The 20,283-nt window shown below is 42.5% G+C and overlaps 1 protein-coding gene and 2 long non-coding RNA genes across 5 annotated transcripts in view; 1 reads left to right on the top strand and 2 right to left on the bottom strand.

The window, feature by feature from the left end:
* The window catches only part of PPP2R2B (protein phosphatase 2 regulatory subunit Bbeta), a 249,573-nt gene that overhangs the window by 225,769 nt on the left and 3,521 nt on the right, over window positions 1-20,283 (bottom strand). The window contains exons 6-8 of one of the 3 annotated variants that reach the window (XM_083487822.1): window positions 20,109-20,213; window positions 19,726-19,777; window positions 16,402-16,479 (exon numbers count right to left, since the gene is read on the bottom strand). In XM_083487822.1, coding sequence (XP_083343948.1) covers window positions 16,402-16,479; window positions 19,726-19,777; window positions 20,109-20,213 — 235 coding nt within the window. Of the gene's footprint in view, window positions 1-8,289; window positions 8,610-16,401; window positions 16,480-16,631; window positions 17,902-19,725; window positions 19,778-20,108; window positions 20,214-20,283 lie in introns of those variants that run through there. The other 2 variants (XM_083487823.1, XM_083487825.1) reach the window with 2 other exon arrangements.
* Window positions 639-7,481, bottom strand: LOC310699655. The gene is made up of 3 exons (XR_014522191.1): window positions 7,224-7,481; window positions 2,085-2,180; window positions 639-834 (listed from the first exon to the last, which is right to left on the bottom strand). It is a non-coding gene; the product is annotated as an uncharacterized lncRNA (long non-coding RNA).
* LOC310699656 lies at window positions 13,198-16,168 on the top strand. Its single transcript, XR_014522192.1, has 2 exons — window positions 13,198-13,415; window positions 15,651-16,168. It is a non-coding gene; the product is annotated as an uncharacterized lncRNA (long non-coding RNA).

Below are 20,283 nucleotides of genomic sequence, written 5' to 3'. Positions count from 1 at the left end.
TTTTATAGTGAGATTACTGGAACTGACAAGCAGCTTAGCAAGAACATGCCCAGCTTGCTTCTTGTAAAATGTCCCAGTAGCTCTGTCAGCACTGCCATAACAGCTAGGATGACAACGGCAGACTCTTTCTTTCTTGGGACCTGATGGGGTGAATATCCTTGCTTCCACATTATGGGCTGCAAAAGGCATCACAGCAGTCCCTCCCTACTAGAATGGATCCTAACCTGTGTTCCCATCTCTAGTTTTGTTCCATTTTTGGCCTGCTGTAGTTGGTCCTTATTTCCAGTAATTCCTTATTTCTTGAAACTTCTCTTGCTCTGGCTGTTTTATCTTAGAACAGCAACATGCACTCATTCATGGAATGCTATAATCTGATCTGATCGCTAAGAACTCTGCACACATTTGGTTCTCTGGTGCTGTTTAAAAACGTGTATCACTCCAGTATTTCTCCCTTCCTTGACTGACCCACCCCAGACTCTATTGTCCAAAGTCTCTGGCTTACTCCATAGCTCAGTATTTGGACAGGTATGCTGACAAAGGATTTTAGAGTTATACTGTGCTATTCTGGCCCTCTTTCCAGGTGCACCAGATTGAAATAATAAAATGAATATATAGTGGGATTTTCTCTGGCAGTTAGTTCTAGTGAAAGATGAGGGAAACCAAGTTTATGGATATCTCTTTGACTGTTCATTGTTAAAGTGGCATCAGCGTATTTTGATGGCATCTTCCTAGTTCTGGAATAGACTTCCTCATCCAAGCTGACAGGAATTTCCTGAAAAGCACTACAAGACCTCTCTATTCAATGCAGGGGGTAGGGCAGAGAGAAATCACTGGCTAGGAATAACAAAAGCAAGCAACATTTTACACACATTTTATTTTAACATAGATTCTATAATTCAAGTTATTAAGGTTTGTTTTTACAGTAATTGAATTTTTAAGACAGTGGTACATCTGGTTGCGAATGGGATTCGTTCCAGAAGCCCATTCGCAACATGAAAAGAGCGCAACCCACAGTGACACATCAGCGCACGCGCGGGTTGCAATTTGCCATGTCTGCGCATGCACAAGCGGCAAAACCCAGAAGTAACCCTTTCCGGTACTTCCGGGTCACCGCGGGACATATCCTGAAAGAACGTAACATGAAGCAAATGTAACATGAGGTATGACTGTACTATTACCCACTCCGAGGCTTCTGGGGACAGGCAGCTACAAACTGGAATAAATTCCTGAAACACCTCCACCAACTGAAGCTATATTTACATCAGGACTGCCCACTGTATACCTTATTAGGGAACATTTATCAGATGCAGAGACAATTGGTTGCGCAAAGTAAGCAGGACTGCTGAATTTAAAGTTTCTCTCTTTGGGGTGGCGAGGGAAGGATCTCTTCTACTCTTCTAATGTTGCGTAAACTTTCCTTTCTTCTCTCACAAAACTTTTGAAAAGCCTTTCCTTTCAAACCAAATGTTTAATGCACCTCGATTTAAAATTGGTAGGAAACCCAGAGGTCAGATAAGCTAAGTGGGAATGAACACAACAGAGTGGGAGGCAGAAGACGACACCAGACACCAGACGGCTGGCTTCAGTTGTGGTTGTTCTTCATGTACCCATTGCATTTATAAATGTTGTGAGCTGCCAGTCAAACAGTGGTATATAAAGCTACTAAATGAATAAACATAAAATTGCATTCGGAAGCCAGTTCTAGCTTAGGGACTACTAGACGCCTGTCTTCAGTTTAAGGTAATGGCCACAGCAATAGCATTTGTAATATAAATCTAGTTGTTCAAAGACTTGGTGACAATTCCAGTTGCAGTTAATCAGTTTTGTCCCACTCATTTCAACTGAGAATTAAGCATATGCTAAAGGCAGCAATCCTATAACCCACCTATACCTGAGAGTAAAACCTATTGAGCTTAGTAGATTTTATTTCTGACTGCTGTACGCATGCCTTACTTCACCAAACCTTTATTAGGCATTACAGTGTACGCTTGCCTATAATTGCCCTGTAAATCTCTTTCATTGAAATAAGCGGAATTTGCGTAGGCGAGCCTAGGCATGTTTATTCAGAAGTAAACCTCACTGACCTTCAGGTAAAAACTGCACTTTGGATGGTTTATGTCCTCAGGTCCTATTCTGCACTGTGTTCATAATGTGCTTTTTACCCTTGGAGAGGTCAGGCTCTTACTGAAAATAAATATAGCATATTTTTCTAAATCCCGGCTTTAATCTGACACTAAATTGATTTAATGCTTACAGTTCATTTTCATGCTGTGGCTCAAGACATGTTATAGAAAATAAAATTATGACTGTTGATAAAACCTGCATGTAAAAAGCAATTTGGTATTATTAATGGTCATGATCCAGCCAAAGGAATGCCCTTGTACACTTGCATTGGGATCAATGGGAGAATTATGAATATGGGAATTGAAAGTGCTCGTTTCTGGATGTAATTTGGTTTGCTGTTGCTTTATCTCTAGATTTGCTTTATATTTTGTACAATATTCTACTTTTATATCACCCTAAACCTACAGAAGTCCCACTGTTCTCAGTGGGGCTTAAACTAGTCCTAGGAAAGCATTAAACACCATGTGCCATTTTGATTACCTTTCATTTCACTCCTTTGCATTTTGCACACACAAAAGCAACAGAAGCACATTTTGTGCATTTAAGGATAACCTGAAAGCTATTTTAAGCTGCTGTGATAAAAACTTCAGAGGTATAAAAAGAGCTGAAAGTGAATCCATTTATTCCTTGTATTATCCTGGCATTATCTTAGGATACGGGAAACCCAGTCCTAGCCATGCTTATCCAAAATGAAGCCACAAAGGATTCAAAGGGACTTACTAACCAAATAGGTGATCACAAGCAAATCAAGCGATTACCATGTTGTATATCTCTTCTGGCATGAACAAAAGGCAAAGGCCAAACTCATAGGGCAGGACTGGTGTAAGCACCGAGTGTTGATGGTCTCTTTCCACCTCCATTTTCTGATTTAGAGAATTCAGCAGTGTGGACACATAGAATATTAATTGTTTTAACGGATGTCATTTTTATGACATGTCATTTTTATATTGCTGTAATAATGCAAAGACCAATAAGGGTATCATTATGTTCTCCATATCTACATGAATATGATATCTCCAATCTGTTGGGCTGGTATATTCTTCTGAAAGTACATTTTCCACTCATGCCATGGCTTGGGAAAGGGGAGTCATCATTATATGCCTTTAATTAGGTCTACAGAGATTGGTAAGAGCTGCCATCAAAGCCATGCAAACATGTCACTTTATAATTCAGCCTGGTATCACTTTGCTTACAATATCTGAGTTTATAAATACCGACTTAGCGAGTTAGATGAAAGAATGAAACAAAAGTCCCCACCCCCCTTATTAAGAAACCATCAGACAGCTAAGCTCTTCTTCCAGAATTCCCTTGGATTTGTATGGCACACGTTACCTAACAAATCAACTTGAAACATTTATTTCTCCATTTTTTTAAATGATCTTTATTAGAAGTTTAAGAATTACAGAGAAAAGAAGAAAAGAAAACAACAAAAAATTTAACAGGACATACATTACAATATATAAAAAGAAAAACATAAAAAACAATACAACAATACAGCAAAAAAGAACAGTAACATTAAAACACACATCCAATATTCCATATCATTATCTTTCATTTACTTGTTTCATCGACCTCCTCACACCTCCCTTTTTGTATTCTAATTTAATTAATTGTTTCAGCAAATTCTTTCCATCTTTCTCAATTTTTATTGTATAATTTATCTTAACGGTCTAACCTATTAATTAACTCAGCAAATCCTTTCCATCTTTCACTATATTCTGTCATTAAATTTACTTTAATTTATTTTAACTTTTATCTTACCATAAAAAGCCTTAAAACTTAATACTTATTGATACATAACTCCTTATATCATTTCTACTAAAGCCAAATAGTTTCATTCCAACATTTTTCCTAACACTCATTAATTTTACACTAATTCTCAAAATAAAATTTTAAAAACTTCCAATCTTCATCCAACGTCTCTTCTTCCTGGTCTCGGGTTATGTCAGTCCTTTCTATCCATTCCATCTAGTCCATCAACCTGGTGATCTTATGTCCGAGGCCCTTAAGTCTTTTCCATGTCCCTTCTGCAGATCTTCTTCTTGTTTATACCTACACTTTACTTTGTCTTTTGTTGATCTTTTTCTTAATTTCTTTCCTTTCTCATTGAGGAGTAGGTCTCGGGGAGACTCCAACCCAACAATATCTCCATCCCCCCTCGACAGGTCAGCCCATTCTCCACAGTCAGCACTGTAATCCAGAAAGTATTTAAAAGCATGTTTCAAAGTCCCTCCAAAGTTAAGAGCCCCCACAACTCCAGACCCCCCCTGGCCCGAAACCAAATCCCAAAAGCCAAAATGTCCCTGCCTAGGGGGATCCAACCAACTTCCCATCTCCAAACCAAACAATACTCCCCCTCTCCAAATCTGGCTTTCTCCAGGTTCAGTCTTCAGAAACAGCAGCTTATGCTCCTGCAGGGCCTCGGGTCTCTCCATTTGTGTTACTTGAGGTTCAACAACAAGCTCCTCCATTATCTTCTGCACTTGCACTTGCCCTGTCAAAACAGATTCCTGGGTTGGTTCCTGAATGGTTTCTATATGAGTATTCACTGTTTGTCCAAAATTATTGACTGAAACAGTCATCAAATCCATCTTCTCATGCAGCTGCTCCAACAAAGCGCTTGTCTTGCAAAGAGCAAGCACCAAAACTTCTTCTAAACACATTCTTATCCAAGGTCAGGGTCTGGTCTCACAATCCTTAATCTCCACAGCTGTGAAATTCCCCAGATCGACTCCAGCAACAGTTTAACAAGCTCCCTCTAGAGGAGACAATTTCAATTTGTATCCATCTTTTGAAAGCAGGTCCAACAAAAGAAAATTACTTTCATTTTTCAAATATTTTGTTTCTTTTGAATGCAAAAGGCAACATTGGGATCAATATGTTTCTCTTTTTTAACTATCTCTCAAAAGACGTTCCATTCACAGTCAATGAACTTCCCCCAAAATTTCTGTCTCTGACACCCCGTTCCCAGGTTTGAGATGGTGGAAATTTATCTTTCTTTACTCTCTCTCCTGCAGGCTTAAACAATCTAAGATTCCCCCCCCCTTCTCCTGCTTCCAAGAGGGGTTTTGGTGGTTTTAACTGAAGGAAATTTAGTCCTTTATATACGACTTTCCAGACTTTAGCTTGCAAAATTTTTGCTTCAATCTATTTACAAAAGCGGAAGGCGGACTTCCTGTTTAGAACCTTCCCACTTTGGTGCCACATTAAAATGTTTTGTAGTCCAATTTTTCGTTCTACTCATGGGTACTTGTTTAGAGTCCAATTGTCCACAGGAAAAAATCAGCGCTCTCCGGCAACAGCTGTGCGGCTTCACTCCGTAAAAGTAGCGGTCGATTCAAAACACCGCGCCACTCACCCCACTTCGCTTCGGATCCCCGAAAAAGGGTTTCCCTGCGAGTAGGGGAGGCGCTCTTGGTGTCAGCCGAATCCCACGTTCCCAGGCTTCCTCCGCCTGGGATTTTTGAGGGGTCTCCGCCTTCGCCGCGGCGGCAAGACCCGATTTTCGCGGAGTGGGTTCCTCTCAATCAGAGGAACTCCGCCACTGCCGATGGCGCTAACCCGGACTAAACCCGGGAAACATTTATTTCTCTAAACTATGGAATACACAGACTTCCAGTTTTCTGTTTGTCCTAAAGTCATTATATGAATCCTTCCATACATGAGCAACCACAATGACCTTGGTGTCTAACAGTCTCATCCAAATGACTCACCAAACTTCTTGAGCTTAAAAAAATCTAATAAATGTTTGGTTGATTCCAAATCTTTACTGGTAAACAAGAAAAACAATGCAGCAGGGATGAAAAACGTGTTACTCTCCAGCTGTTGCTGGACTACAGTATATCTCTCTGCACTAAAACAGATTAAAATTACTTCAATTTTCTAAGCATCTGGGTATGCTTGTCTAACCAAGAATGAACAATGTTTTTAGAGTGGATGTGGCTAGAACACAACATAAGATGATCATTCTGAAATATGGTTTGGGAACAAAACAGAATGTACTATTTGAAGAAAATGGGTATCATTTTAAGGTCATTTTTGTTGTTAGGATCTGATTAAAGATGATGGAGTTGATTAGCATACCTGCTTTTAACAACTGAATTGATTAATCAATTATAAACTAATTTACATAGTGCAGAACCTCAGTGAAGGTCTCATTTAAGAATTCTGAAAGAATGGGAAAGCTTCTCTTAAGCATAAGATAAATGGCTGCAAAAAAGGGGGGGGAGAGGGCACCCGGGAGAAACGTGGTGGCTCGGGCATGATGCAGACCCAGCACCCCTCATGGAGTCAGCGCATGCTGCTTGCATCCTTGCCAGCCACCCTCTGGCCACTGTGAGCCATGCTGCTTTGGGGAGTGGTGCGCTGGGCTCTGGGGTGCTTGGGGCTTGCACGCCACCTTGGGCTCCAGTGTGCCACCCCCAAAGATAAGTGCTGCCGGGAGCACCCCACACTCGCCTCCCCTAGCTACACTACTGCAACACCTGTGCTCAGAGATCTGCGAAGGTTGTTGATTTGCGAGCCACGTAATATCCGTTCCACATTTGTAAGAACTTGGTCGCTTTGTGTGGCAGCGGAACTCCCTGCCTATTGAGAGCAAGCAGGCACCTTCACTGCACGATGTTAAAAACATGCTTGTTTAGACAAGCCTACCAAGCTGAGGTAGTTTTTATGTTTCAGAATTTTAACTTTTATTAAATACATAAATGTCTATTGGGGGATAGAGAAACCTGTGGCTTTTGCGTGGCTAGAATTCAGCCTACTGGTCAAAGATCCGTCACATCCTTTGCCTCAATCACGTTTGGCTTCTAGGCCTGCCCACAACTGGCATGCACCTCCCCCCAGTGTCATCAAAAAGGAACACGGCCCTCAGGCTGGAAAAAGGTTCCCCACTATAAAAACAGTTTATTGGATTAGAATGATGCCCCATGTGACCCTAGTAACCTGCTCAAACACTTAAAAAAAATTAAATACTTGGATGGCCGATATGGGGACAATTAGAGGCCGATCTATTGCCTATCATTTACTTCCATCTTCTAGTCATAAATTACCAAGCTAAACTAAAGTGGCTTTAGATGTAAAGATTAAAGACAACTCACTATTGGATTGTGCTTGCTCCTAGTTCTACTTATTGCTGCTTTAACATTTAATTAGCTGTAATTATATGCTATGGTCTGCTTGCATTCCTGTCTTGACAGCATCAATCTCCGCAATACTTAAACACTCATTTAAAGCTCTCATAGGGAGGGCTTCTGCTCTCAGCTACATGGAAAGAAACAAAATCTACACTGGGGAAAAATCTCTTAGCACTGCTTGTAAGTTTTAGAACTTAGATTCTTCTTGCAAACACCTTCTATTATGACAGTCTCAGTATTACTTCAATGGGTGTAGTGGGGGGGGCAGATAGGAGCAGCTGCCCACCCCATAATCAATAAAAATACATAGCAAACTCGGTTTCTGCCCCTTCCAAACAAACATCCTGACTACCTCCATGATTACTTCCTGTACACTCTATATCAGTTATTAGAGTGTGGCATCAATGGCAATTCATAAAAATTCCTGACAGCAGATCATGCAAACTAGTAGTAGAGAAACTTGCCCCAGAATGGCAAAAGTTCCTAGCATACTCCCAGGCTCCAGAATCCTGAACATACTCTCCCTTCCAGTCTTCTCAAGTTGAAACCTTGGCAAAACAGATTGCATATACCTGATCTGCACTGCTAACCTCCCACCCTCTACCCAATCTGTAAACAGATTTGCACGATATGTTTTTGATGGAAACCCGGCCTGCAAAGGAAGTAACTAGGATGTGGGGGATCGTAGTCCTGCAGTCCAGAAGACCTTTCCGATGCTGTAATGTTTTGCACCATTCTCCTTGATAAATGGCTGACTCGCCGGGAATATCGGGCCGCCCCCCACCCAGGGCCCAGTGATTCCTCAAATATTGTCGCAAGGCAAGCTTTTTTGCTGGCACCCCCCCCCCTCGCCCCGGGCACGCACTGGCTGCAAAAGGCAATGTCAGCAGAGACAGGGAGGAAGGGGGAACGGAGCGGGGTGCGGGGGAGCAGGCTCTCCTCCCACTTTCCCTCTTTCCCCTCCCCTCGGCTCTGATCCGCACCTGGCGTCCCACCCACCATCCCGCCGGCGCTCCTCTCCGACCTGTACCTTCCGTGTGGCAGCTGGAAGACAGGATGGTGTTGGGAGGTCTGAAGAGGTAAGGCAGGTAACGGGAGAAGCATTTCATCTTCCGGCGACAAATATGAAGAAATGAGGGCTGAACGCAGCCTCCTCAATCCATGAGGAGGAGGGATCCTCAGGCTGGTGAAAGAGGCTACATGGTGGACAACGGCGCAGCGCGGCAGCCCTCCCGGCGGAGCTGCAGGGCGGCGGGAGCGAAAGCGCCGCGGCAGCGGCGGCGGCCGGAGCCCATTTTGCCATCAGCGCCCGCGAGAGCCGCCTCGCATTTCTGCCTGCGCCCAGCAGCGCCAACTCCGGAGCCCCCCGGCGAGCGGGCCGAGCGAGGCTCCTCATTGGCTGCAGCGCATCGGAGCAGGATTTGCTGACTAAGACCCTCCCGCCTGTAAACACACGCGCGAGGCGTGGCGGCGGGAGAGAGCCTCGCGCCTCGCTCGGCTCAGCAGGCAGCGCAGGGCGCGGGATCGTGTCCCGGACTCTGCGGAGAACCCTGGGCATCAAAAGACGCAGGGGAAGGCGGGGGGGGGGGGACCTGGCACAGAAAGGGAAATTCCTCCGCACGTTTAAAGGTGCTTGGCTGGTCGAGAAGGAGCTGCCCGCCCTTCCCACCGCTCCCCTTACTATTTTGGGGTGGTGGTGCTGGAATCATAGCACAATATGGCTACCGGTAGAAGTTGTTTAGATTTTCGGGAGGGAACTAGGTTAACTGGAGAATCTGAGTTCATGGATGTAAAGTAGGGCCTGTTTCCACGTTAGGGCACAGAGGACTGCAGCTGTGCAGCGCGAGCCCCTGTACTCAGAAGTAAGCCCTACTGTATTTCATGAGGTTTACTCCTAGGAAGTGTCACAGGACAGCTAACGAACAGTGCATATCTAGCCATGCGTGCTCGAAATTAAGTCCTGTGTGACTTGTTCCCTTGGAACCGGTGATACTTACCTTCCAGGTAACATGAATAGGGTTGGGCTTCAGGAGAGGGAAGAAACTTAAAATCAAGGGTCTACAGTAGACTTTGGTCAAATGTTATAACCTTGTCTTTGCAGAAATGTACATAGGGATTGCAGTTTCAATTACTTTTACAGTGGTGCCTCGCAAGAGGAAAAGAATCCGTTCTGTGATTCTCTTCGTCCAGCGGTTTTTTTCGTCTTGCGAAGCAAGCCCATTGAAGGATTAGCAGATTAGCGCTATTAGCGGCTTTTAGAGGCTTTTAGCGGCTTATCTGCTGATCGGATCAGCTGATAAGCGGTTTAGCGGCTTAGAAAAAAGGGGGAGGGGAAAAACCAGCAGGAACTCGCAAGACATTGTCGTCTTGCGAAGCAAGCCCATAGGAGATTCATTTTGCGGAGCACCTCCAAAATGGAAAACTCTTTCGTCTAGCGAGTTTTCCATCTTGTGAAGCATTCGTCTTGCGGGGCACCACTGTAGAATCACAGCTTTGTGCTAATATTTACTTTACACAGCATAGAAGAAATAAGGGGGGGGGAATAATATTTAACCTCTATATAGTGCCTTTCTCACATCCAAAGTTTTGGATATACAGTCATACCTCAGAAGTCAAACAGAATCTGCTCCAGAAGTCCGTTCAACTTCCAAAACGTTTGGAAACCAAGGCACGGCTTCTGATTGGCTGCAGGAAGCTCCGGTTCCAAAGAACGTTTGCAAACCCTCACGTCCAGGTTTGCGGCATTCGGGAGCCAAAACGTTTGAGTCGCAAGGTGTTTAACTTCCGAGGTACGACTGTATATTCTTAAATAATCTTCACACCCAGGTGAGTCAGTGATATTACTTCCATAGTACATATGAGACAGTGGAAGCTAAAAGTTTGTTACTTGCTACCTAAGGAGGTTGAGGCAAGGGAATAACTGAATGACTCCATGGTGTCGAAGGCTCACATTCTAAGCCACTGCACTAGATTGTTTTAAAGATATTCTAGAAAGGATTTTATCGCAATTACATTGGTTTATCCCTGGTATTTGCTCAGAAAGATCAATATGCCCATGGGACTTCTCTTCCTGGTTCTAATGGCTTTGGGGGTGATGTTGGGGTGAGAGGAGGCTATTCCCATCACAATGTGCCATAGTTGCAAACCTGCTTCTCCTTTCTCATTGCAGAAATTTAAAATTTCAGAACCATGCATGCTAATTGCTTACATACAGTTAATATTGCATCTAGTTTGACCCTAAGGAACTTATCACTCTCTTGAATACTACAGTTCAGATCCAGGACATGCTGGTTGAACATCTTCTGGGTTTTCTTGACACAAACAGGAATGTGCTTAGTAGCCGCGTGCATAAGTAGAAATGTGATTGAAAGAACAAGTATGCAATAAACCAAGTATTAATGCATCTTGAATTGGCACTTAGTACTTCACACAGATTATCTTAAATATTTTATATACACCTGGATATGAAATTATATTCATTCAATCTCTTTTTCCTTTTTTAGTGCTACTCAGAGCATTGCCTCCAGCTTTCCCGACAAATAAATGTGTAATATCAATTCAAGGAAATTATCACTGCTTGAATCTCATTTGTTTAGCACTGTCAGCTTTGAAATTACCTACTGTATTTGATAAATGGAAAGTGCTAAGAAGGACTTCCCTAAGACATTGTTTATGCCATTGTTTGGGGGAAATTGCTTGAAATATCTCTTTGGAAACTGGATTAGAAGAGGAAGTAGTATTGAAAGAAAGCATAACGAAAAATGTGTACATTTGTCTTCAAGAGTAATATGAATGAATAAATAAAAATAAATAAATAAATAAAGGGTTGGTTTCCAAGACACAGGATTTCAATAATTGTTCCAGATCAATACTGAAATGGTTTGGGTTTAGCTTTAACCTGAAATATATGGGGGGGGGTGGCATGGGTGTAGCCAGGATTTATGGTTTTTTTTTGTTGGGGGGAGAACCTCAGTCAAGTATTTTTATTGATTTACTTGATTTAGGGGTGCAGCTGCCCCCTGCCCCCCTTTGCTACACCCATGGTTTTTGGTCTACCCTAGAACACATTTATTGATTTAAATCTGCTCCCCTAAACATTGCCTGTCCTCTCCCTCCACCCCAAGCTACAGTATATATAATTGGTGGTTTAGTTTTCCCTTGGAGTACAGTGGTGCCCCGCAAGACGAATGCCTCGCAAGACGAAAAACTCGCTAGACGAAAGGGTTTTCCGTTTTTGCGTTGCTTCGCTAGACGAATTTCCCTATGGGCTTGCTTCGCAAGACGAGAACGTCTTGCGCTTTTTTTTAAAAGCCACTTGAAGAGGCGCAGTTGCGACGAACCGTGCTTCGCAAGACGAAAAACATCGCAAGATGAAAAGACTCGCGGAACGAATTCTTTTCGTCTTGCGAGGCACCACTGTAAATTCACTCTACTTTAAAATCATATTCACAAAAATAGCCATAGTCTCATGGTAGCTGGCTCTTACTTAATTATTTAGGCTGAAATTTTAGGTTGCATTAACTAATAGCACTTTACTCTCTATGCAAACGGCAGAGTGCAAACTGTGAAAGCAATTAGCAAGCAGCATAAAAAGAAGCCAATGAAGTTGGGCTCACAGCCAAATCCAATGATATTGTAGAGTCAGATATCCAAGGTATCCAAGATTTTAAAGGCTTGATTCCCAGCTGTCAGTAATATGTTACAAAGTTGTATACATATACAGTATACAATAGCATCCAGAAATTACTAAAAAATGAAGGGTTGTCTGCTAACACAAGAGCCCTTACACTAGCAGATGGCAGAGTTTAAAAGTTGTGGAACAAAGGACCCCATGCAACTGTTGGAATAGTGGAAGCTTGTTGCAGGTATCTTCAGAGAGCTTTTGAACCCTAAGCAGAATGGGACCCCATTTTGAGAAAGCAGGCTAGGATCTGACTCCAATAGAAGTGTGGCTGGATCCATCAGAGCAGCAGCATGGGAGGAAAAATCTAATGCTAGTATCTAGACCAAACGGGCCTGAGTCCCTACCTTCGGATCCTGCCCTGCCTGAGGAATTAATCCCCTTCGCTCAAAGAACTTGCATCCTCATGCCAACCCATCAACGTAGGCAACATGCCTGGGAGGATTTGTCAGAAAGAAGTGCTCAGTTTCCAAGCCAGGGGCTTGCCCCTTTATAGCCTTTGGAACTTTCCATGGTGCTGACTTGCCTCATGTGCCCAATATTAGGACAATAGAAATGCAATGGCTCAAACAACATGAAATCATCCCAGGATTCTCTGAGCTGTGGGTGAAATTGGGGGAAGGACTCATCCCCTAAACTCATAGCAAATGTGCAGAGTGCAGAGTGAGGCCTCCCCTCCACCCTGGAAACTGAAAATAGGAAATCAAAGACATCCAGTGGAAAACAAAAAACAACAGCAGGGGAATACAGTAGGGTCAAATACCTCTGGCTTGGATCCCCAGTACTTTAGAAGGTGCATACCTAGTCTTACTCATAATAGTTTTATTTGTGCCCCAGTTGTCCAAACATGTCATGGAGGGCTGAATAGCTGTGCTAGCAGTAACAAGTACAATGAGTTCCCATAGTGCAATAGAGCTCCCCCTGTCTCCTCCCTCCTGCACCCTTCAAATCAGCTCTTGGGGATTGGAAGAACCCCCAGAACAGCACACAGAGGGAGATTATTAAGTCGGGCAAGCAGAAATGCTTGTGCTGATGGAAAAATGGCCTTACAGCAATGTTGAATTCCACCCAAAATTAATAGAGATGTATAGCCCGCGGTAAATGATATACATTGATTAACATTCTTGTCCTCCGTAATGCAAGTAGAAACTGTGTGGCAAAAAAGGTGGCCTTCCTCAAACTCCAGCAAGCCAGCAGTAAGAGAAACCTCATTTCAACTTCTAGCTCTCACCACTTTAGGCCTGCAACAGAGGAGATGAGAAGGGCCATTGTGACGAAAAAGTCGGTTTTGCTGGACCAGTTGGATTAACAAGTGTTCGTTCTTTCTTTCCCTGCCAACAAATGGTTAATGAACGGCAGTCTCTGACTGGCTGTGGCTCCAGGAGGGAGAGTTTAAAAGGAGAGGATTTGAGAGGTGGCTGGTTGGTTGGTTGAAGTGGGTTGGAATTGAGGATGGGAGATAGGTAGGGAGACAGGTTGAGGTAGAAAGAGTTAATGCGAGAAAGAGTTGGTTTTGAAAAAACCAACTTCCACTCTGAGTGTATTGTGAAGGACAGAATGTGGTGTCCTGTAGGAGGAATAGATCAGAATTTTACTGGGAGGCAAAGGTTGAGCCAGAAGAAGTAGGAGCTGGAAAGGAACAACCTAATTGGGATTCAAATCTAGTCTGGAGGGGAGAGATTCTTCTAAGGAAAAGAATAATCTCCCAAACTCAGTGAAGGGAGGGGGTGTGGAGAGCCCTTTGGTCTATTGCTTAAGGTACCTCAGGAGCAAGATTGTTAAAGGGGGTGTATAACTGAAAGAAAGTATCACCGTATAAAGGAACCCATCCTATAACACAAAAACAATTGACGACGAATTAAAGTATAATTGTATTGTATGCCTGAAATAACCTAAGTTATATACTATCTTGCCTTAAATAAATCTTTTTTGTTAATTTAAAGAAAACCTGTCTGAGACTCCAACTGACTAAATATTCCCTCACAAAGGTCCCCTGCAGGATACTCTGGGCTAGAATTTTAAGAGGAAAGGAAAAGAAACCTTCGGGTAAAGTGCTGTTCCGTGAGGTGGGGGCAATTTATCTAAGTGAGAGTGGACCCAATGGCGTGAGAGGAAAAAGTGTCATCACATATTAATTGATGATCCGAAGTTAAAACCCACACAGAAACATACCCAGAGACATAGAACAACCAGGTTAATAAATGTTAAATATTCGGAAAAAGTCAGAAGCCCAAGGCAGTATAAGTTCCTCAACTATGTTTATTCAACATTTGGGAGTGACAACAGCTCACTCATAGGAAAACAAGAACCGAACTGACTGGACAACACAATAATAATGGCAAGCATGAACTGACCGTTGACAGTTGACAGTTGAAAGTGCATGCGCTTGCTTGCCATTAGAATGTTCGTCTACCAACACTTATGCAATTGGTTAGAATGCACCTTGTAACATAAAATGTGTTAAACCCAATACATAACAATAAAGTAGTGAAGTTATTTTATTAAAAGGAGAAAAAAATTCTGTCAGAAAATGACCAGCAAGCGCCAAGCCAAAGAGACTCAGGATGACCCAGTGCTGGGAGCTGCTGCATCTGAGGAAAATCCTAATACAGTACTGAATTAGAGATGATGAGACTAAGATTAGAATTGGCTAAAGTTGAAGCAGAGAAAGAAAAACAAAAGACCAGAATCGCAGCTGACATTCAGCTAGCACAGAAACAGACTGAGAGAGATATGGCAGAGAGAAAGAGCAGACTACCGGTAGCTCATGAGGAAAAAGAGAAAGAGATGCCATATTAGCCCAAGAATACAGAGAAAGGGAGGCCAAGGTGGCCCTTGAAAAAGATATGTTTCTTTTAATAATGGAGGAAATTAAGCTGAGAGCAGAATTGCCGCAACCAATGTTGGGGGTGGAGATTTTTCCTCAGCTAATATAAAGAGGTTTCCAAAGTATGTAAAAGGTGATGGTGTGCAGGCATTCCTATGTAGTTTTGAATGGAGTTGTAAAGACTTAAACATTCCTGAGGGAAACTGGATGCTGTATTTGTGCCCTCAGATATGTGGAATTTTGAGTGAAATATACTCAGATCTCAGAGAGGATGAAACCTCTGATTACCTCACATTTAAAGAGAGAGTGAAAGTGCGCTTTGGTCTGACCGCAGAACAACGTCAAAGCCTTCCGTGTCGTTGGTAGACTCTCCAACATAGACTATGTGGTTGGTTTAAACTTGGAAAGTGGACATTGTGAAGTTTTCCAAGTAAAACATGCTTAAACCTTATTATGAACAGGGCAGAGGGAAGGATAAGGCAATTGCAGATGCCCTGTCACAAAACCTTTAGATAGATAAAGGGACAAACAGGCGGTATATATGTTTATTTGAGATGCAAAAGTTTTTAATGTGGTTTAAAGTGTATTTGAAAATTGAAACAAACCCCAAAAGTGTTTTTCAATTCCTGCCAATTGCTGCATGGAGGCTGGTGTATGCAACCTTGCTTACGCTATGATTTTCGGGGGGCGGGGGGACATGTGACGGAAAAGTTCTTTTTGCTGACCTGTTTGGATTAACAAGTGTCCCCCCCCCTTTCCCGGCCAGCAAATGGTTAATAAATGACAGCCTCTGATTGGCCATGGTTCCAGGAAGGAGAGTTTAAAAGGAGAGGGTTTGAGAGACGGTTGGTTGAAGTGGGTTGAAATAGAGGTTGGGAGATAGGTAGGGAGACAGATTGAGGTAGAAAGAGTTAATGCAAGAAAGAGTTGGTTCTGGAGAAAAAAAACTTCCACTCTGAGTGTATTGTGAAGGAAAGCCTCCCTTGCCCTGCAAATCATCTGGAATGTATACCCTTGTGGGATCTGGCTAGTAGAAACTTTCTCCATTTCAGTAGCATATATTTCATCAGTTGTTTAAGGGGGGGGGGGTTTTGCAAAGACCTGCACAGTTATCCCTTCAAGTTTGTTCCCAAAACGGCAGGCGGCATATTCCGCTTTTATTGTGAGTAGCACAGAAAGAGAGAGGGACATTATTTGACTGTGAAAGGTCCCAGAACTACTAGGAACAAATAGGTCATTGAGTGCTGCAATGCCCATCACTCCTGATCACTTTTTAGTACTATCTCTTTTCCATATCTTATGATAAGAAATGCAATAAATTGTATACAGTGCAGTAGCTAATATGCTAATATAGTCAACATGAAGAAAAAGAAGTAAATTACCCCCCCCTCAAAAAAATAATGTGAGGAGAAGGATTTATTCAGTTGCAGAAAGGTTTATGCTCCCATTTTAGTGACAGGCTAATTAAGGCCTCCTTAAAACATACCTTTAAAAAAAGACACATCATTGCTACCTGTTTGCAGCATAAGTTATCACCACAAGAAGAGCTGAAACAAAGTGATCATTGACTAAGCAGTTAGTGCAAGAAAACAAGTTCCTTTTCATTTCAAGAACAAAAGGAAAAGTAAACCCACCTTCTGTGACCCCTGTGTCAATAGTTCCTTTCACTTGACTGAAGCACCACAGCACATCTTGCATGAGGTTCTCAAATCCTGCAGATAGACACGTCGCCCCATCAAAAAAATGAGAGAGATAAAATGAGGAAGAGGTTCAAGATTTTCTCTCTTTTTTTAATTAACAAATGCAGATCTATGTGTAGTCACTGCCTTGTTCTGAATAAAATGAAGGAAAAATGTGTACTCACCTGGAATCATTCTGCAATGCAAAGATATAACCTGGCTCCCTGGGAAAGTAGCAACATTATGCCCACATTGTGAATTGCCTTTCTGTCTGCTTTCTTCGTGCCATCTGAGGCTATTTCGAAAATGGTGCAATCGGAGTCAGCTCCCAATACATCATTGGCAGCATCATTGTGGAGTCAGGAGGCCAGCAGTCACATTCTTTATCACAGCCTCTCTTCATTGGAATACTAGCGCAGACACAATAATTTCTGTTCCATCTTATATAAAAAAGTGCAACAAAATAATAGCTGAATTGTTGTTTTTAGAATAAAATCAATGTTTAGTCTTAGATTTAAAGGGGCTAGCTATCCCCTCTCTCTGCTGTATGCAACTCTTGCTTCTTCCTTTCCCTTCCCCTCTGTTGTGACACATATACACACACCACCACTGGTCTATTAGAGGCTATCATGTACAATAGCTAATAATTAAACCTCTATGTTCAAAGGCAATTCACATTGCTATTAGATGCTGGTGGCACATAGCAGGCCAATAATAGTTGGCTACTACTGGAAAAAGGATTATCTTTGCTCTGATCCAGAAAGCTGATTCTTAAGTGCAATGAGTGTGATTCTTAAATGCAAGGAAAATATCAGTTCAAGTAACCAATTCATTACACATAAACAAGTGTTCATATCGCTTTTCATTAATCAATGTTTATAATGCTTTAGTTGATTGATCTATGGATTAATCTTTGGATTAAGTTGATTAAAAGTTGAAGCTGCTGCAATTTTTAATTTATTGATTAAAATTACTCAAATGCCACCCCCCTGTTTAATTATGACAGCTGGACATGTTTCTGTCAGAAGTGAACTACAGTATTTTCTTATCCTTTCTGAATGATTTAACTGTTTATGTAGTGATGATATTCCCTGTTGAATAGCCTCTGCCTTACAACTAACATTTGGCTGATTCACAATGGATGAGGTCACCCTCCTGTTGTTTTGAAGGGAATATTACATAAATTATAAAGACTGGCTGCTAACCATAGGCCCTTCAAACTGGCATACTTAAACTCAGCAATTAACAGTTGCCAGGAATAAGCCAAAACTGGCATAAATACAATACTAATTCAAAACATCTTTAAACTGTTTCAGGAACATAATGGCCAGATGTTTTAGGATAGTTTTTAAAAAGATACTTGTAAATCACAGTGTTTGTGAGGACTCCTCATCCTTGTCTGGCTGAAAATAGTTGTGAGAATGAACTCTGGTGGAATTATTACTCAAAACGCAGCATATTTTTTAATCAATATATGAGTATCAGCACCTCATTATTATTTTTGCCAAAAACCAAAAACAAAGCACTGCTTACAAATATTGTATTTGATGAACTTTCCCCCCTCTTTATTACACATTTTATAATATTTAAAGGTTTTAAAAAATCAGAGGGAGACAGTATGTCCCTTCTACTGGCTCCACATCTCTCCTGCAGTGACCACTCCACACTGGGTCATGATGTGACCATATGAAAGTGTCAGTACCTAAATTTACTTCTTTTACTTTTGAATCAGGGGACTTTGATTTTACCTTTGTTATTATAAAATGTAAACCACCTTGACTTGTTTTACAGAAAGGGTGGTACTTAAATGTAGCAAATAAATAATTGTCCTGGTCACCCCTTTCTAGTAAAATGATAGGATTGCCCTATTAGTAATTCATCAAATCACCAATAATTAGAAAAGGCATAGGCAGATCTTCTTGGCAATGTTATTCAAAATAACAGATTGCAATACCACACTTAAAATTTGAAATCTGCCATTATTATCTTCACTGTAGAAAATGTCATTTTAGAAAAACAAAATGTGCATGGATCCTTGGCATGATAAGTGTATGTGAAGTTCTTTCCCCTAAAATTAATTATTTTCATTATGCTATTCTGAACCCTGTTTTCTCCCTTTATTGTCAATATGATTCCTCCTTGAACCGAGCTTGAGTGGTCCCAGACTATCTGTTTGGAAGCACAAATTGATCACTCAAAAATAAGGTAAATGTATCTGTGTATGGTTGCAGAGGAGGGCAACCAAGATGCCAAGTCTTATGAGGAACAGTTGAGGAAATTGGGTATGTCTAGCCTGGATAAGAAGAGACTGAGAGGAGATAAGATAACCAAGTTCAAATATCTCAAGGGCTGTCACGTGGAAGATGGAGCAAGCTTGTTTTCTCCTGCTCCAGAGGGTGGGTGCCAAGCTGGACTCTGATCTGAGTCACTGCAGCACAGTTTGGGGGAGAAGGGGAGATAAGCCACCTCATCATACAACCATACATCTGGCAATTCAATTCCACCTCTTTATGTTATATCTATTAAAATTGTATATTTAATTATCGGTTTCTTCCCTTTCCAGACAAATCTAGAAATATATTTTTGCTATTCTTTGAAACATCTTGCTCAGCCTACTATTGGAGTGGTTTGAAATAAAATTAGGCAAAATATTCATTTTTATAACCAAAATTATTCCCATTAGAGAGAGTTTCATTCTTCCTCAAGATTTATTCTTATATCTTTCCATGTCTTTACATAATTATCTTGAAATATATTGGGGTTTTTCGCTGTTAACCATATTTCCAGATACTTCACCTATTTCTCAGGGTCAAGGTCCCCCACTTTTAATCACCCTTCTCCTGCCCAGTGTGGCCGGCCACCTGCCTTGGGGCGGTATCCTGTTGGTCATCATGGCAGCCAGGAAGTCCTGAGCCACCCCAGAGCCAGCTGCCTTGGCACAGATTTCAAAGTCTGCCAGCACCAGCAGTCGGGGAGTCCTCAATTCCGCCTGTAAGACCAGCTCCATCAGCTCAGGCAGGGAAACTGCTGAGCAGAGAGGCCATGGAGGGCAAAGGAAACAGGAACCACCCCTCAAAAAGACCCCAACCCAAAATCTGTTCAGCCCTCTCCGCTTTTTGTAGCTGGAGTCAGTCTGGGCGCTGCCCTCCCAGACCAGATGGGAAAGGCCTGCCAGGCAGGGAGCAGGTCCTTCAGGACTCCCAGCAAGGAGACCTGGGAGGTGTGTCTTGGGCAAACATGGGACAAGGGAGTTCGCTGTCCCTAAGGTGTGGGGCTTACCTTCTTTCAGATTTTGCCGGAAGCAGGCCAGGTCTGGCTGAATTACTGTCTTCTGCAAAGGAAAAAGAATCTGGGTCAGATGATACTACGAACCCCACCCTGGATGGGTGCAAGAGAGCACAGAAGCAGCCCCATGCCAGGCAGGACAGGTCTCCATATGGCTTGGGCCCAATCCTTTGCCCCAGAGGACCTCCCTGGGCCCTGCAGCCTCCTGGGAAGAGGTGGAAGGACAACACCAGGAAAGGGGGCAGAAAAAGCCTCTGGCCTCATCCTGGCACCCAGGGACCCACACCACATCTTCTGCATTAAAAGTCACGGGGGGGGGTGCTCTTGGGGGGATGGAAGTAACCAAAGAAATGAATACAAGAAGGCAAGATACTTACTCTTAGGTGGGGGAATCTTTGTGAAACAGCCAACAGTAGAGAAATGCTGCTAGCTGCTAGTTTCCTTTCCTCCTCACTTCCCCAAAGGGCATAATATGGGAGGTCCTGCGGGAGGAAAGAGTGTCTCAGAGTCAGGGACCAGTCTGGGCCGAAGTGGCCCTCCACTGCCCCCATC

This window comes from Podarcis liolepis (assembly GCF_965112155.1).
Source record: "Podarcis liolepis genome assembly, chromosome: 2".
Classification (NCBI taxonomy): domain Eukaryota; kingdom Metazoa; phylum Chordata; class Lepidosauria; order Squamata; family Lacertidae; genus Podarcis; species Podarcis liolepis.
Note: the sequence above shows the minus strand (reverse complement) of the source record. Positions and strands in the feature narration are given on the sequence as shown.